This window comes from Rhinatrema bivittatum, chromosome 5, assembly GCF_901001135.1.
Source record: "Rhinatrema bivittatum chromosome 5, aRhiBiv1.1, whole genome shotgun sequence".
NCBI lineage: Eukaryota > Metazoa > Chordata > Amphibia > Gymnophiona > Rhinatrematidae > Rhinatrema > Rhinatrema bivittatum.
In genome coordinates, this window is record NC_042619.1 from 221830260 (window position 1) to 221846328 (window position 16069).

At 44.3% G+C, this 16069-nt stretch overlaps 1 protein-coding gene across 5 annotated transcripts in view; it reads left to right on the plus strand.

Annotated features, from left to right (window-relative positions):
* The first annotated feature begins 2059 nt into the window (after window positions 1-2059).
* BEND2 (BEN domain containing 2) overlaps window positions 2060-16069 on the plus strand; it is a 128440-nt gene continuing 114430 nt past the window's right edge. For 3 of the 5 annotated variants that reach the window (XR_003857006.1, XM_029603302.1, XM_029603304.1), the window contains exons 1-2: window positions 2060-2281; window positions 6203-6284. Coding sequence is in view for 2 of the 5 variants with exons in the window: in XM_029603302.1 (XP_029459162.1) it covers window positions 6257-6284 (28 nt within the window). In the remaining 3 variants the exon portion in view is untranslated. The remainder of the gene's footprint in view (window positions 2282-6202; window positions 6285-16069) is intronic. The other 2 variants (XM_029603303.1, XM_029603305.1) reach the window with 1 other exon arrangement.

Here is a 16069-nt window from a genome sequence, read left to right on the forward strand (position 1 = left end):
GGAGATGCCCAATTCAGTGCCCGCCCATCTAGCAGCGAAAAGATATAGGCCACCTTAACGCCATCCGATGGGAACTGGTTGGGCAGAAGAGCAAATTGCACAAAGCATTGGTTTAAAAACCCGCGGCAAGCCCGGGAATCCCCAGAGTATCGGGATGGTGCCGGAAGCTGCGTAGGCGAATGGAGAGTTACCATTGGTACAGGTGCGGGTGCAGGTACAGGATCTGGTACGAGAGGTTCTGCATCCATACGCGCAGCCAACCGTTCCACGGTGGCAGCCAGGGAGTCCAACACTTGTTGTTGTTGAACCAGACGCTGGGCCAGGCCCGGAATGGCCTGTAGGCCGGCGAGATCTGCCGGATCCATGGCCTTGCAAACTGTTGTAATCCGGAAGTGGATCCTTAGGCCGACCGTCGTTGGGAGGCGGTCGGGAGGCAGACACGCACAGCCGTGGAAAGCTCTTCGCCTGGAAACCCGTGACGCCCCCAGAGGAGCTGTGAACGCCCGGGTCGCTAGGACTTAGGTGACTTCGCCCTGGAAGTCCGAGGTCCCCCCAGGAGGAGCCCGTAGGGACCCGGACCGCTGGGACTTAGGAGAGAGGCTGGCGTGGAAGGAAACCCGGACCGGAACTGGAACAGGAGTGAAGGCAGGAGAAAAGGTGAAGACAGACCGTGATCAAGGCAGGCAGCTGGAATCAGAAGCGAGTGTCAATCCGTGGTCAAGGCAGGCAGCAGGAATCAGAAGCGGGAGTCAGTCCGTGGTCAAGGCAGGCAGCAGGAATCAGAAGCGGGAGTCAATCCGTGGTCAAGGCAGGCAGCAGGAATCAGAAGCGAGGGACAAACCGTGGTCGAGGCAAGCAGCAGGAATCAGAACAGGAACGCTGAAACTGGCAAGCAGGAACAGGAGAACCTGGAACAGCAGCTAACTCACAGAAGTGACCTCGTTGCAAGGCAAAGCAGGAAGGGCTGGAGCCGACTTAAATCCCCCGCCTGTGCTGACATCATCCAGGGGGCGGTTCAGCACATCCGGGTGCTGGACTGTCAAAAGGCCGGCCCTCGCGCGCGCGTTCCCCTCCGGGGGAGGAGTCATCTGCGGGACTCGGCGTCTCCCACGAGGCAAGACCGTCGCCATGCGGCCAGGCCGGCCCCGGATCCCGCGGCTCGCGGCAGGACCCCGGACCCCGCTGAGGAGGTAAGGACCCGGTTGCCAACGCGGCGACCGGGGCCGTAACAGCGGCGACCAGAATTGTACACAGTATTCAAGGTGAGGTCTCACCATGGAGCGATACAGAGGCATTATGACATTTTCCGTTTTATTCACCATTCCCTTTCTAATAATTCCCAAAATTCTGTTTGCTTTTTTGACTGCCGCAGCACACTGAACCGACGATTTCAATGTTATCCACTATGACGCCTAGATCTCTTTCTTGGGTTGTAGCACCTAATATGGAACCTAACATTGTGTATCTATAGCATGGGTTATTTTTCCCTATATGCATCACCTTGCACTGATCCACATTAAATTTCATCTGCCATTTGGATGCCCAATTTTCCAGTCTCACAAGGTCTTCCTGCAATTTATCACAATCTATCAAAATTTATCACAATCTATCAAAATGTAGCTTAAATAATAAAGATTTTTATAATTTATTATAAAATTATTTACAGAAAGAGTAGAACTATGCTTGTTTCATGAGGTCATGTCTTGATATTGTTTTTGCCAATCAACTGGAATCAACTAACAATAAAGCAAACCATAGTCACTAGTCTCTGCTCTGTAGTAAATTGTTGGGCATGGAGCTCTAGCCAGTATTTTAACAGGTCCAACAGCTTCTAAAAATTTCCAATAGAACTCAGTGGGGATCTTTGGGAGGGCTGCACGTTTCTCTAAAAGTACTGATTGGCTGTTTCTAAACTCATCGGAGATATTCACATTTTCTTCCTGCATGTCAAATGTAGTGAATCTCCACCCATTTGATTGGACAATTATCGAGCCCTTTCACGTCACGCTTTCAAAAGTTCCCGTTGTTGAAAAGCAGAGAAAAAAAATTGTCCCGCTCACCTCATAAGGTTGCGACCTACGTCATGGAGGGTGTAGAGCGCCGTGATGACGTAGTTCCGGGTCGCGTCACGTGCGGAGCGGCGTTCGGCCCTACTGCCTCCCCGCCTGTGGATCGCGAGCTCGCGCTCTTGGCACTCGCCAGGGCCTCGGCCTACCCGCCCTGGAACGCTCCCCTTCTTCCGGCAGCTCACCAAGCTTCTCCCTGGACCGACCCAAAACAGGTGATGCCTGTGCTTTGACCGCTGTTTCCTCTGCATTTTGCCCCCTTGTTCTCTCACTTTCTCTGCCCTCCCCCGGTGTGCCCTGACATGGATATCGCAGCTGTCGTGCTCTGTGCAGGCCCTAGTCTAATAAATTATTCTTAAAATCATGCATTTAATTTAAAAATGTGCAAGATGATTTGCGACAGGGTCCCGTTTGTAGTTGTTACTTTTAAATGAAATTGGAAGATTAAAAACGGATTGTTTTTACTTCATGGGTAATCCGAGGACTGGCTCCAAATAAATGTAGAAGTTAGTACGAGTTTGGAGGAGGATTCAGTAACCATAGATACAATTATTTTGGAAGTGTAGGATGTTTGAGCGAACCGATTGAAGGGCTCCGTCCACGTGCTCGAGTTATTGTGTCATAGCATTTGGAACCTGATGCACAATAGTCCTGCTGTATAAAGCGTATTTTTCAGTTTATTAAGATGTCACAGCCTCTGAAGGGTCCTATGATAGCAGATGAGGTTCATTGGGCCCATCTAGTCTGCCCAATTCACTCCTGGCACAGTGCTGTAGAGCAAATTAAACCTTAAAACTTCTAAGAATACATTTCTTAGAGAACATTTAATTTAGATTGGTATCAAAATGACTTGCTTCATTTGTCAAGAATATGAAATGTCTTAAATTTTTTTATCAGTTAAACATAATTGATTAGGTATTATATAACTATATATCAGTTACTTCATGTCCTACAATAGTTAGATGCACTTTTACAGTTTTTAAGTTATGGGAACAGATCAGTTGCAAATTGCACAGATTTCACCAATATATAAATCCTAACTAACTAACCCCAGATTATTTACAATCCATAATCTGACTTTCCAACACTATTAGGTGTTAGTCTATTTTCTTAACACACTAACAACTGGTGATTGAAGCAGGATGCAGTCTCTCTCTTTGTGGCCTCTCTGCTGCTGGATAGGAACAGTATTTGGTACAGGGACTTCAGAGTCCGCTGTCTTAGGTTAAGTCACGGGCAATAAGGTAGAGATGCATCTTCTGTGTAGTGGTTTGGTGGACTCTGGTCAGTGTCTGTCTTCAGTTCACAGGAATGCAGGCAGAGCTGTTTGAGTGCCAGTGGTGGCAATACTGATCTCAAGGATGGTACTGGGATGATGGCAAGCTTTGCTCATGGTAATGGCCCTCCCTGTTGTCTTGTTCCTGGCTTCCACTTATTTTATAGCATGTGAACAAGCAAGAGTATAAACACAATATAATCCATGAGACATTTTCTTTGAGCCAAACTAATATAGAAGACTGCAGCTAAAGGACCTTGGAGAATGTAGACATTTTATAGAAAAACAAGGTTATAAACTTTGGGGTTCCAGAAATTGTTTACCTTCTGAAACCAGAACTCCACATGGATTGGACACAGCATAGTGCTCTTAGTATTCCTAAAGCTGTTCAGTCACATATTCCAGGATGAACTCTTCACTTAAAAAAAAAAAAAAAAGTTTTCCAATCAAGAGATGTTTGGTTCTTGATATTCATATAGTGCCATAGACACTAGCTTATCTCTGGCATTCCCCTCACTTCTTCAGAGCTAGTGATACTCTGTACTTATTCCAGGACTTCTCGAACTCTTACTTTTTGTCTTCACCACCTTCATTGGAAGGCCATTCCATGCATGCACCATCTTTCTTGTTAGGTAATATTTCTGAGGCTACCCACCCATCCCCAGAACTTCATGCCATTTCTCATTCTAGACTAGAGCATTCTTTATCTGGAAAAATGTTTCTTGTGTCTAAAAACTTCAAGGTTTTTGTCTCTATTGCATCTTCCCTGTTGTCATCTCTACAGCAGTGTGTACGTCTAGTAGCACTAGAAATTAGTAGTCTTGCAGTGTATATATGAGGCATGGTGGGGGGGAGGGGATTACCTATTCTTAAAAGAAATGGTACAGTTGCTAAGTTGTAAACCTTCTTTGAGCATTGTTACATTGTCTTTTCTATCTCTGTCCTGCTAGTTCTGTAGATTGCATTTGTACAAAGTTACAGTGCCTGGTTCTGTTTAGTTGTTTTCTGAATGTGCCTTGTATGGCTTACATGCTAGGTTGTTTGGCTTAATAAAAACCTTTTAATTAAAAAAAAAAAGAAAAAAAAAAGAAATTAGTAGTCTTAGGTACACACTTTTAGATCCTTAAGTCTCATCTCATAGGACTTTTGGTATAGACTGAACTATTTTGTTGGCTTTCCCTGGATTGCCTGCAGTCTGTATCCTTTTGAAGGTACAGTCTCCAGAACTGGATGTGGTATTATAAGTGAGGTCTCATCAATGACTGTACAGAGATGGTCTTTCTTTTGTTGATTGACTCTCCCTATCCACCCCAGCACCACTCTGTCTCTGGCCAATACCTTACCTCACTGCCTCAAGATCATCAGGCATGATCATCCTAGGTGTTGTCTCCTAGTTGGCACTCATCACATTTCTTAGCCCCCATTATTCTGGTTCACCATATAACACAATCTATTTATCTTCCTGTATTCTTAAGACCTCAGAACCATGTGTAGAATATCACCAGGTGCACAGATACAATGCACAGTGTCTTTCTAAAAGCATTCAGACTGTATGTAGTCTTTCTTTTCATTGGTGGGTGAGTGGTTTTAATATCCTTAGTCGTTGTGTCACATTCTGCAATCAACCAAGCCGAATTGCCCTAACCTGTTTAGCCTTTCTTCATAAAGGAGCCGTTCCATTTCTTTTACCATTTTTATTGCTTTTCTCTGTACTTTTTCTAATTCTGCCTTAACATTTGTTGAGGTTAGATGACCAGAATTGCACACAGTACTCTGAGTGTAGTTGCAGCATAGACCTGTATGGAGATATTAAGATTCTCTCCATTTTATTCTTCTTTCCTTTCAGATTGGAGAATAAAATGAACATAATTCCATAGTCATGATTTCATAAGGTACAGGCATAAATCTTCTATTCCATCTACACTGACTAGGTTTGTATTTTACAGAATATTCAGAAATATTCAGGACACAATTTTAGGCTACAATTTTCACTGTTCTATCCCCTAGAATAGAACTGTGAAAAGTGTAGCTTGCTTACAGCCAGAACACAACTTAACTGAAACATGTTTCTCTGAATCCCTGATGCTGTCCTGGGAGCAGTATTGAGAGAGAGTTCTTGATTGCTAATCACACTAACTTTTAAAGTAAAGGGGACTAGCTGATGTTATTGTTGTACCACAGAGCTAGGTAAACAGGTTATAGAAATAAATATCTGATAGAAACTTAATTATTGCTAAAAATCTGTGTCTGGATATTATAAATATTTGTAGGAAACTAAGATGATTGAGAGTGAATATGATAGTTTATAAAATCGTGAGTCATGGGAACAGGTATTTAGGGAATAGTTATTTTCTCTTTCAAATAATACTAGCACTAGGGAACTTGAGGCTAAAAGTTAGTAGATTTAAAACAAATTGAAGAATTTTTCATGCAACACACAATCAAGTTGTGGAATTTGTTGTTGGAGAATGTGGTTATGGCAACTAGTATAGCTGGGTTTTTAAAGGCTTGGTATAAGTTTCTGGAGGAAAAATCCAGAAATAGTTATTAAGCAGGTGACTGGGATCCCACTACTTGTCATTGGGGAGCAAACAACAAGAAAGTGGATCTGCTTTATGGGATGGGCAGCTGTTGGGAGAGAGGATGCCTGGTTCAATGGACCTTTGGTTTGACCTAGCATGGCACCCTTATTACAACTGAAACATACAAAAGGATGGGCCAGTACTGTCCCAGGTTTTGCAGCAGCAGATGCACAAAGAAAGTGAAGTGTAATGTAAGACATTGAGTCAAAGGTATAAATTGTATCTGTACTTCAAAGCATTTACAGCAGTTAAGATTGCAAGTTTTATTTTTATCTAAGCTCTTCCATGATGCAGCAGTATAGATATATCAATTGAAGCCACCATCCTGCAACATGCCACTGTTACGGACAATAAGCAGAGGTCAGTTGTTGCCACAATGTGACACATTTATTCTTCACTTCAGATTTATAACTGAGAGCAGAAGGGTCTACATATACAAGGCATTAGGGTGCTAAAATCCTATTCAAAATGTTTCCCAGTTATACCAAACTTATTGATGCCCCTGCTAAGGGCTGAGACTATTCCTCATTTTAACAAAATGAAGCTGCTGGATGTGTGTCTCTGAGAAGTCTAAATGGAGAATATGAGGGCAGATTTGACCATGAGGTTAATCTAGTCTGCCCATGTCTGATGCAGTACTGCAGAGTCAGCTTGATCTCCGATTTTACTCTTTGGTTCCTGCTGTCTAAAGAGTTATTAGATACGCTTAGCCTTGCCTGTATCTGAGGGCTGCCACTAAAATCTAATGCTTCCATAGTTAGTATTTTTCTGTTCTTGATAATTATGCATCCAGTTTTCTGCAGTAACTCATATAAATTCTTTGGTATATTTTCATGTATGTTCTACATTTTTTAATTAAAAAATGTTAAAAATTATTTTCATTGCCAGATGTTATAACAAGTAAGTGTACTCTTGGTTAATCTTTTCTTTCTTTCCCCATTTCAGTTCTTTGTCCCTTGTTTTATTATCTTTCACTAGTGGGAAGTGCCTGACAAAAATGATGGGGTAACAAGGCATCCAAACATGTACCTCCACTCCCCCTCACCCTGGTTCCTCTGTCCTCATGCACTGTCTGTGCCACAGACGCAGAATGTGGGTACAGATTGCAACCGGTGAGATTACATGGGGTGCGAGTGTTTTTTGACTCTGCAGCACACATACTCAGCCATATTCAATGCACTGTGCAGCATCCATACTGCAGGAAAACAAACCCTTGGATTTCTCCCTTAGTTTCCGTTCCCATGGGACGATTTGGGATCGGAAACCATGAGATAAGCCTAACTATTGCAAATCAATTACTTGATGCCCCACAAAGTCTTGGGAAATAGGTGAGGGTTTTTTAACTTATGATTTATTCACAATTTCCATGCAAAGGTGCAAATGTAGTTTACATAGCAGAACGTCTCCTAACTGTATTCTATCGTTACATAAAATGTTGATTTTAAAACACAGGGGGCAAACATTGTGTAAGTCAATGGTTATGCTTGGCCTGTTTCTCCTCCCCCCTCCATCTTAAGACCCTATCAGGCCGATACAATAAGGACTCGGTAGAAAAGTGTGGCAGTGCCGGGCGCCCGCTCGTTTGCCGCGTGCACAGTTCGGATCGCATACCGCTCGATAGAGTATCTAAATGGCATGAAAATGCAAGCCGCGTCCATGAAACGCAATCCATTTTACTGTATAGAGTGCTATACAGCGCCTATACAGTATCCTGGGTGTGCTGGTACCTGTCATTTCAAATGACATTTGAAATGACAGGTACCAGGAAATGGATCCCAACTTTAAGCAAAAGAAAAGGATCAGAGAAGTATCAGCTGGCCATTAACAGCAAGGGTCATGATTTAGCAAGACAATTCCCCTAGGGGAAAAAAATACAATCAAATCAGACCAAAAGAAAAATGTATTAGGAAGGACCTGTTGTTTCCAAGCATAACCTCAACTCTTGCCTGCCCAACCTAAAATACAACGCACTGGGAAAGCCACTCTTCAGATCGCGACTAATCCCATCACTGGAAGGACGAAAGATTTTTTTAAGCGTCCCAGTTCCTCTCTCCGCTATATCAATGCATTCTCCTTTCCACTGCAATGCGAACAGTATTCTGAAAAATAACTTTCAAACCAGGGTGGTGGAGCATTGTCTGTGCTTGATAAAACCCTGCACTCAACAGGATCGGGCAAACTTTCCCCCAGCCCCCGCTCACCTGCCCTGGCTGCATCCATGGGTGCCGGTCTCCGGAGCAGCCCCAGTCCTCTCTCCCCTCCTCCCGGGGGCAGCCGGTGGCGAGAGCGGCTTCAACAGCCAGGGGCGGATTGGGCGCTCCCCATGCGAGGCACGGCTTCCAGCAGCCCTCATCGGCGATGGTGAATGAGCGCACACCATGACCTGAGCGCCCGGCTGGACGTCAGAGGTCACGGCGTGCGCTCATTCACCATCGCCGACGAGGGCTGCTGGAAGCCGCCTCGCATGGGGAGCGCCCGATCCGCCCCGGGCTGCTGAAGCCGCTGGCTGCCCCCGGGAGAGAGGACTGGGGCTGCTCCGGAGACCGGCACCCATGGATGCGGCCAGGGCAGGTGAGAGGGGGCTGGGGGAAAGTTTGCCCGATCCTGGCTTCTCTAAAGGTCTTGTCCCGGGGGGGGGGGGCGTTTGCCCGTGAAATTTCGTCTCTCTGACCTGACGCTCCACACTAACGCAGGGGTAAGTGTAGGCGGTAAATTAGCAGGTTAAACATGCGGCAAAACTGCAGGTTAAAAAGGCGATAATCGGGGCGCACGTTACTGTATGGGAGGGAATAGCTAATCCGATCGTTTACATATCATATACATGCCGCGGGCGGAAAGGGTTACCCGTTGATTTAAAGAGGTGGTAAGGATGGGTTAAAAGGGATAGTGAATTGCGGGTTGGACTTACGCGGCCAAATTGTGGGTACAAAGCGGGTTAGAAGCAGGGTAACCGTGGCCGCGCTTTACTGTATCGGTCTGTATGTGAGTTAGTTTCTCACACTGAGCCTTTGCCTGTGCTGTTAGTCAGGAGATGGGTTCTGGACTCCCATCTCCTGACTAAGTTAAGTTTTAGAGAGAGAAGAGTTGTAGCTTGATTACTGGATGAATTCTTTGCTTGTTTTCTGCCCTTTTTTTTTCCCCAGTTCCTACAGTCCTTTGTGTTTTTTTGAGAGAGAGTGTGTGATAGTGCTTGTTTTTCAGTCTTGTCAATGTCTTTGTGTCTGTAGGGTGTTTAGTGAGTGATAGAAAAGATGGAGGTTGAGAATGAAGTGGCAGGTGCATAAGGGTAGGGAGGATAGATGTCAGGAAGAAGAGGGCTGGATCTGTAGTCAGGACATGAAGATGTGGAAAGGTGAAGGCGGGGGACGGTGGTGACAGCAGCAGCTGGAGGGGGGTTGAAGACGGGTAGAAGATGGACTGGGGGAGCCAGAAGAAAAACAGGGTGGTATGAGGAGAGTGGGAGGAAATTGCATAGGAACTCATTAGGAATAGCCTCCCAGGCAGTACTTGAGGGTGATGTGCTTGTCCCTTGAGGAGAATGAACTCCTGATGGAGAAAATAATTGAGGATTACAGCATGCTGTGTGGGATAGAGGCTCAACACATAGCTAAGAAAACAAGACCATATCTGGCGGACTATAGATCTGCTCATCGGCATGTGACCACAGGATGGTAGAGCAGTGTCTGCATCTGTTCAGGGCCATCGAGGTTGCTGTGAAGAACAAAGTCACCACTGCCAGCGGATTGGAGGAGGATGGCCATGCTCAACATGACCCATTTCTATGAAGGAGCAATTGCAGGATGTTCAGGATGTTGAGGGGGTTGCCTTTAGACCTGGATACTGTTTCAGCTGAACCAGGTAAGGCTTGCTAAACAAAAGCATGTGTTAGGGAGATTGTGTGTGGGGGCGGGGGAGGAGGTGGCTAGGGCATATATATATATATATATATATATATATATATATATATATATATATGTTCCTCTGAAGGCTGGGGGCCAAGGAGGAGTGGTTTTGGGGGGGGGGGGCAGGGGGAGTAGGGCTTACAAAAGAGGCAAGTCAACAGGCTTGATGGATCCTTGGACTGACCCAGTATGGCAAGTCATGTTCTAACAGAAAAAGAATGCTGCAGTGATTCTTATATGCTCCTGTTTTTCCTTCCTCAGGCTCAAGCAGACAGACCCAAAGTCTGAGCCTTAGATGGAGACTGAAGAAAAGTCTATGGTGGTGTTGGAGTCAGAGCTGGAGGTAGCTGATGAGGTGGAGGCTGCCGCCAGGACTTCAACCAGTTGTGCAATAGTTTAGAGGAGCAAGAAGCTCGGGCGCTGGTACAGACTCCCTAACATGGAGGAAAACACAACCACCCAAGGAAGTCTGCAATCCAATGAGGAATTCAACATCTCCCTCCATATGCCAGCACCAAGAAAACCATGGGGAGAGCAAGAGATCTGGAAGAGGCCTCCTTAGCTGCAGCTGTGGACGGTGTTGCAGCTTTCTGCAGTAGAACGAGGAATACAGGAGGACCTGTACTTGCTTGCATTCCCTGCCCAAGGGAAATCTGGCTGAAGCTGCCCTGCTGTCGGAGGCCTGGCTGAAGATTCTGTCTGAAGGCAATGAGGCCTGGAGAATACTTAGCATAGATGATAGAGGCTATCACAAGGAAGGTACAGCTCTGTGCTGCTGCTCAGTTGTTGAGAAAAGCTTTAATGCCAGTTTCAAAAGGATTACAGGCTACTTGTCCTGGGATGGCTAGCCATGGGTGCAGGGTGTGCTGTGTGTGGGAGCTGGGGGACTGTCACTTCCTTCAGAAAATCCAGCGCTTCCAAAAAGTGGTGGTTGTAGTACCTGTCTGTGCCAAACTTCCCTGGGAGTTGCTGTCTTCAGAGTACTGCCTTCCATTGGTGTGAATCTGAGGTTGACCTTGCCTCATCCTTCTGCAGGGATTGCATGTGCTGTTCTTTGTGGGGGTTTTGTTTTGTTTTTGTGTTTTGTTTTGTTTGTTTTTTTATTGCTGTCAAGCTTTAGTGGCTGTCTACCTTAGGCCTCTGGATTACAAATATCTAGGCTGTAAGCTGCTGAGGTGTTGTATTTTGCTTTTCTGAAGTCTCTGCCATACTTAAGTCTGGACTGTTTGCATCAGGGCTTTCTGGTGCTTTGCTCTGCTGCATTGCCGTTTCTGTTTGATATCCATTCCATAATGAGATTTTTCTTGACCTGCATCCAGACAGGAATGAATCAGTATGTTGCTTGTTAATTGCTTTCACTCTGAATATTGTTTTTAGGCACACAAGTCTTGAGCAGTGTACCAATGAAAGTGTTCTGTTTTTCATTAATGCCTAGTTGCATGCTTCTTTGAGATGAAGGGCTGGCCAGCTTCAAACTTTCTTCCTCCTTTCTGTCTCTTTGCTTTCAGGTTTAATGCCTTCAATCCCTCACTTAGGTCAAGCTGAGGGCTTCAAGTGTTTTCTCTGTGAAAGTAATGTAGCACTGCTGCAAGCCTTGGTGTATCATTTAATGGAGGGGAGGGCCCATGTGCTACTGATCTGCTTGCCCCCCACCCATTCTCAAGTGGATTCCTGCATGAGAGGGGAATCTGATTAGAGCAGCCCTATGTCTGTCTCCCATCTCTTTCCCCTCTGTCTAAATCTTGTCTTCAGAAGGTGGTATACAGACTGGCACAAGTCTGACAAGGTTCCTTATAACATTGTTCCTGAGGAAGGCTCCTGTCAATACTGGTGGCACAGCTACTTTGCAAACCCGCAGTAATGGAAAGGTTTTCTCTGGTCTCACTATTCCTTATCTCCCCATCTTGTGCGTCTTTCAATGTTGCCTTGAGCATTTTGGAGTGCTTACCTGTGAAGAGAACAGATACTCTTTGTGCAACCCCACATGCCTGGAAGGGTGGTCCTTTAATATCATGAAGGGATATGGAAGTAATAGGTAAAAGAAACCCAGTAGTTTACACCTGGGAGCCAGATTCATTAAGGATTGTTACCCAGTTCAGTGTCTGGGGGGGAAAAGGCTCAGTGAATTGAGCCTGCAGTATCTAAGAAGTGAGCCATTGTGGAGGCCAAGCCAATCATAACACTCTTTGGGACTAGTTGCAGAATCTTCTGCAGTATAAAATACATATAATACACAGAGGTGCCTATATATCTGCAAGCATAGCTAAATAGTTCTTTATATAAGGTGCAATCATACATATTGGACAGATTTCCGAAAGACTTGAGAACTGACTTAGCAAGGTTAGAGACCAAATATTAAGTCTCAGGGGATGCTTGTCAGCTGGTTACCACCCAAGTTCTCTCATCTTTACCAGAAACATACTTGACTAAACTTCATAGAGAATGTACGCAACATTTTAAAATGCTAGTATACCACAAACAAAGATGCCTTAACAGCCTCTTTGTTTGTTCCTATTCTGTGTTTGAAGCTAGAGTAAGAGTCCAGGTTATTAGAGAGAGACTAAGACAGTCTTGATTGTGGTCCCAAGCATGCCTGCACTTGGAGTTATGACTACTCCTTATTCTCACACAGAAAATCCTAAGTATAAATTCATGCAGAGAATCAAAAGCAGGACAGGTTCTGCTTGCTTCCGATGAGGTGCAGACCTCAGATACCCGACCTGATTTTGTAGCAGACAAATAAGCAGAAGGAAGAGCACCATGTTGTAGGTTTGCCTCACTGTGCCTTCTACTAATACCCTTTTACCTGACCCTCCATGTGAGGTTTGAGCATGGCTGTGGCATCTTCTAAAGAAGCAAGAGTTTTGAGAAGTACCCACCCTCTCTCCTTAGATGTGCATCCCTTGCAGGCGAAGTACTACATAACTATTGCATTATAAGGGCTGGCCCAGTGGCTCAGGTGGTAAGTGCTGTGCACTGCCATGCAGAGCCCCCTTGGGGAGAGGGAATCATATTCATTACTTAAGGGTGACACCTAGTAGCCTTGTTTCTAGCTTTACCCAAGGCAAGTCTTGCCTCACAAATCTGCTTCACTTTCTTAAAGGAGTTAAACATGTGAATAAAGGTGAACCGGTAGATGTAGTGTACTTGGATTTTCAGAAGGCATTTGACAAAGTTCCTCATGAGAGGCTTCTAGGAAAAGTAAAAAGTCATGGGATAGGTGGTGATGTCCTTTTGTGGATTACAAACTGGCTAAAAGATAGGAAACAGAGAGTAGGATTAAAGGGACAATTTTCTCAGTGGAAGGGAGTGGGCAGTGGAGTGCCTCAGGGATCTGTACTGGGACCCTTACTTTTCAATATATTTATAAATGATCTGGAAAGAAATACGACGAATGAGGTAATCAAATTTGCAGATGATACAAAATTGTTCAGAGTTGTTAAATCACAAGCAGATTGTGATAAATTGCAGGAAGACCTTGTGAGGCTGGAAAATTGGGCATCTAAATGACAGATGAAATGTAATGTGGACAAGTGCAAGGTGATGCATATAGGGAAAAATAATCCATGCTATAGTTACACAATGTTAGGTTCCATATTAGGTGCTACTACCCAAGAAAGAGATCTAGGCGTCATTGTGGATAACACATTGAAATCATCGGTTCAGTGTGCTGTGGCAGTCAAAAAAGCAAACCATGTTGGGAATTATTAGAAAGGGAATGGTGAATAAAACGGAAAATGTCATAATGCCTCTGTATCGCTCCATGGTGAGACCGCACCTTGAATATTGTGTACAAATCTGGTCGCCGCATCTCAAAAACGATATAATTGCAATGGAGAAGGTACAGAGAAGGGCTACCAAAATAAGGGGAATGGAACAGCTCCCCTATGAGGAAAGACTAAAGAGGTTAGGGCTTTTCAGCTTGGAGAAGAGATGGCTGAGGGGGGATATGATAGAGGTGTTTAAAATCATGAGAGGTCTAGAACGGGTAGATGTGAATCGTTTTTTTACTCTTTCGGATAATAGAAAGACTAGGGGGCACTCCATGAAGTTAGCGTGTGGCACATTTAAAACTAATTGGAGAAAGTTCTTTTTCACTCAATGCACAATTAAACTCTGAAATTTGTTGCCAGAGGATGTGGTTAGTGCAGTTAGTATAGCTGTGTTTAAAAAAGGATTGGATAAATTCTTGGAGAAGTCCATTACCTGCTATTAATTAAGTTGACTTAGAGAATAGCCACTGCTATTACTAGCAACGGTAACATGGAATAGTCTTAGTTTTTGGGTACTTGCCAGGTTCTTATGGCTTGGATTGGCAACTGTTAGAAACAGGATGCTGGGCTTGATGGACCCTTGGTCTGACCCAGTATGGCATATTCTTATGTTCATGGCCCATTACTGCAGGGTTCCAGAAGGAGCCACGGGTGCATGGTCCCTGGCCCAGGGCCATCACTGCAATGACTGATCTTGTAATGATTTTTATTTATCTGGCAGTTTCCTCCTGCTACATTGTACTTCCAACTCAAACAGAACCAGGGCTGAGATCTGGCATCATAAATGTTCATGCCCAGCTACCTGGTGATTTTTCCCCATATTTTATATCCCCTCATTATGTACTTAGCTTCCACTCTGTGTAGTTTCCCAGACGTGCAGAGAGGGCACAAGATCTTTATTTTTTAGCATTTGTTTTTAATATACCGAGGTATAGCAGAAATTGCCTTCACTCCGGTTTACATTTACAACAACCTGTTACATTTAAAGCATTTAACAGAAAAACAGAAACTGGAATTGAACAATAACTTAATACCAATCAAGATATACAATATAGTTAGATATATATCTGTGCTCAAATCATGTAAGGGGACAGCTAATACAGAGAAAAAATCGAGAAGATTTTTGGGAGTCAGAGAGGTAGATGTTGGAGGGAGATTGCATGCCCAAGGTGGGACACGCAGTGGGTGTGGTCTGTAGATTTATCCTATGTTGTCTTTGAGAGTGCTGTCTTTGAGAGTTTGGCTGAGTAGCCAGGTTTTAAGATCTTTTTAAAAGATTTAATGTTTTCTTGAGAGGTCAGGTGATGAGGTAGCGAGTTCCATAATTTCGGGCCAGTGATGGAGATGGCTCTGTTCCTTGTGGAGGACAGCTTGGCTTGTGGTAGTGATGGAACATCTAGATGAAGTTTACTTGTTGACCTTGTCGTACGTAATGATCTATGTATATGTATAATATTGTCCAGGGCTGTGTAGTCTACTTTATGAATTGCCTTGTGTAGAATTGTAAGAACTTTGAACTCTATTCTTTTCTCAACCGGTAGCCAATGTAAACTGTTGAGAACGGGGTTATGTGGTCAGATTTTCTTTTACTAGTCAGGACTCTGGCAGCGGCATTCTGAAGTAACTGCAGTGGTTTTAAGGTCGTTTTAGGTAGACCTATCAGGAGAGAGTTGCAGTAGTCCAGACTGGAAAAGATGAGGGCTTGTAAGACAGATCTGAAATCATGGAGGTGAAGCAACTGTTTTAGGTGTTTGGAGTTTATGGAAACCCTCTTTTGTTCTTGTTGTAATGTGTTTTTTGTAATTTAGTTCATTGTCTAACCATATGCCAAGGTCTTTTACGTTGTCTTTAAGTTGAATGCGAATGTTGTCAATTTGGAAGGGTGGTGTGGATATTGATCCTGAGTTTTTTCTTGCGATTAGAATACATTCGGTTTTGCTCATATTTAAACATAATTTTAGGTTGTTTAGCATATTTCGAATTGCATCAAGGTGTGAGGCTGCTCTTGACATTGCATCTTCTATGGTGGAAGAGATTGGAATGATGAGTTGAATGTCGTCAGCGTACATGTAGTAAGTGATGCCTAGGCTTGAAAGGAGTTGGCATAAAGGTAGAAGGTAGATATTGAAGAGTATGGGCGATAGTGCAGACCCTTGTGGTACTCCTGTTTCAAGGGGGATAGCATCAGATGAGTTGTTGTAGGAGACTTTGAAAAACCTGTTTTTAAGGAAAGAGGTGAACCAGCTTAGGGTTTTGCCAGCGAGCCCAATGGTCAAGATTGCAAAATGTGGCATATACAGTAAGGCCACCACCTGTTTTATGCAAACATCTGAAATGATTTTTTTTTAATGTTCAGAGTGTACACTCTGTGACTGAGTGAATGGATGAGTGTACCTCTTACCTCCTTTCTGCACATGTCTTCAGGTAAGCTACTGGAGTAAGCAGCCATGTTTGACACCCGTATCCCACA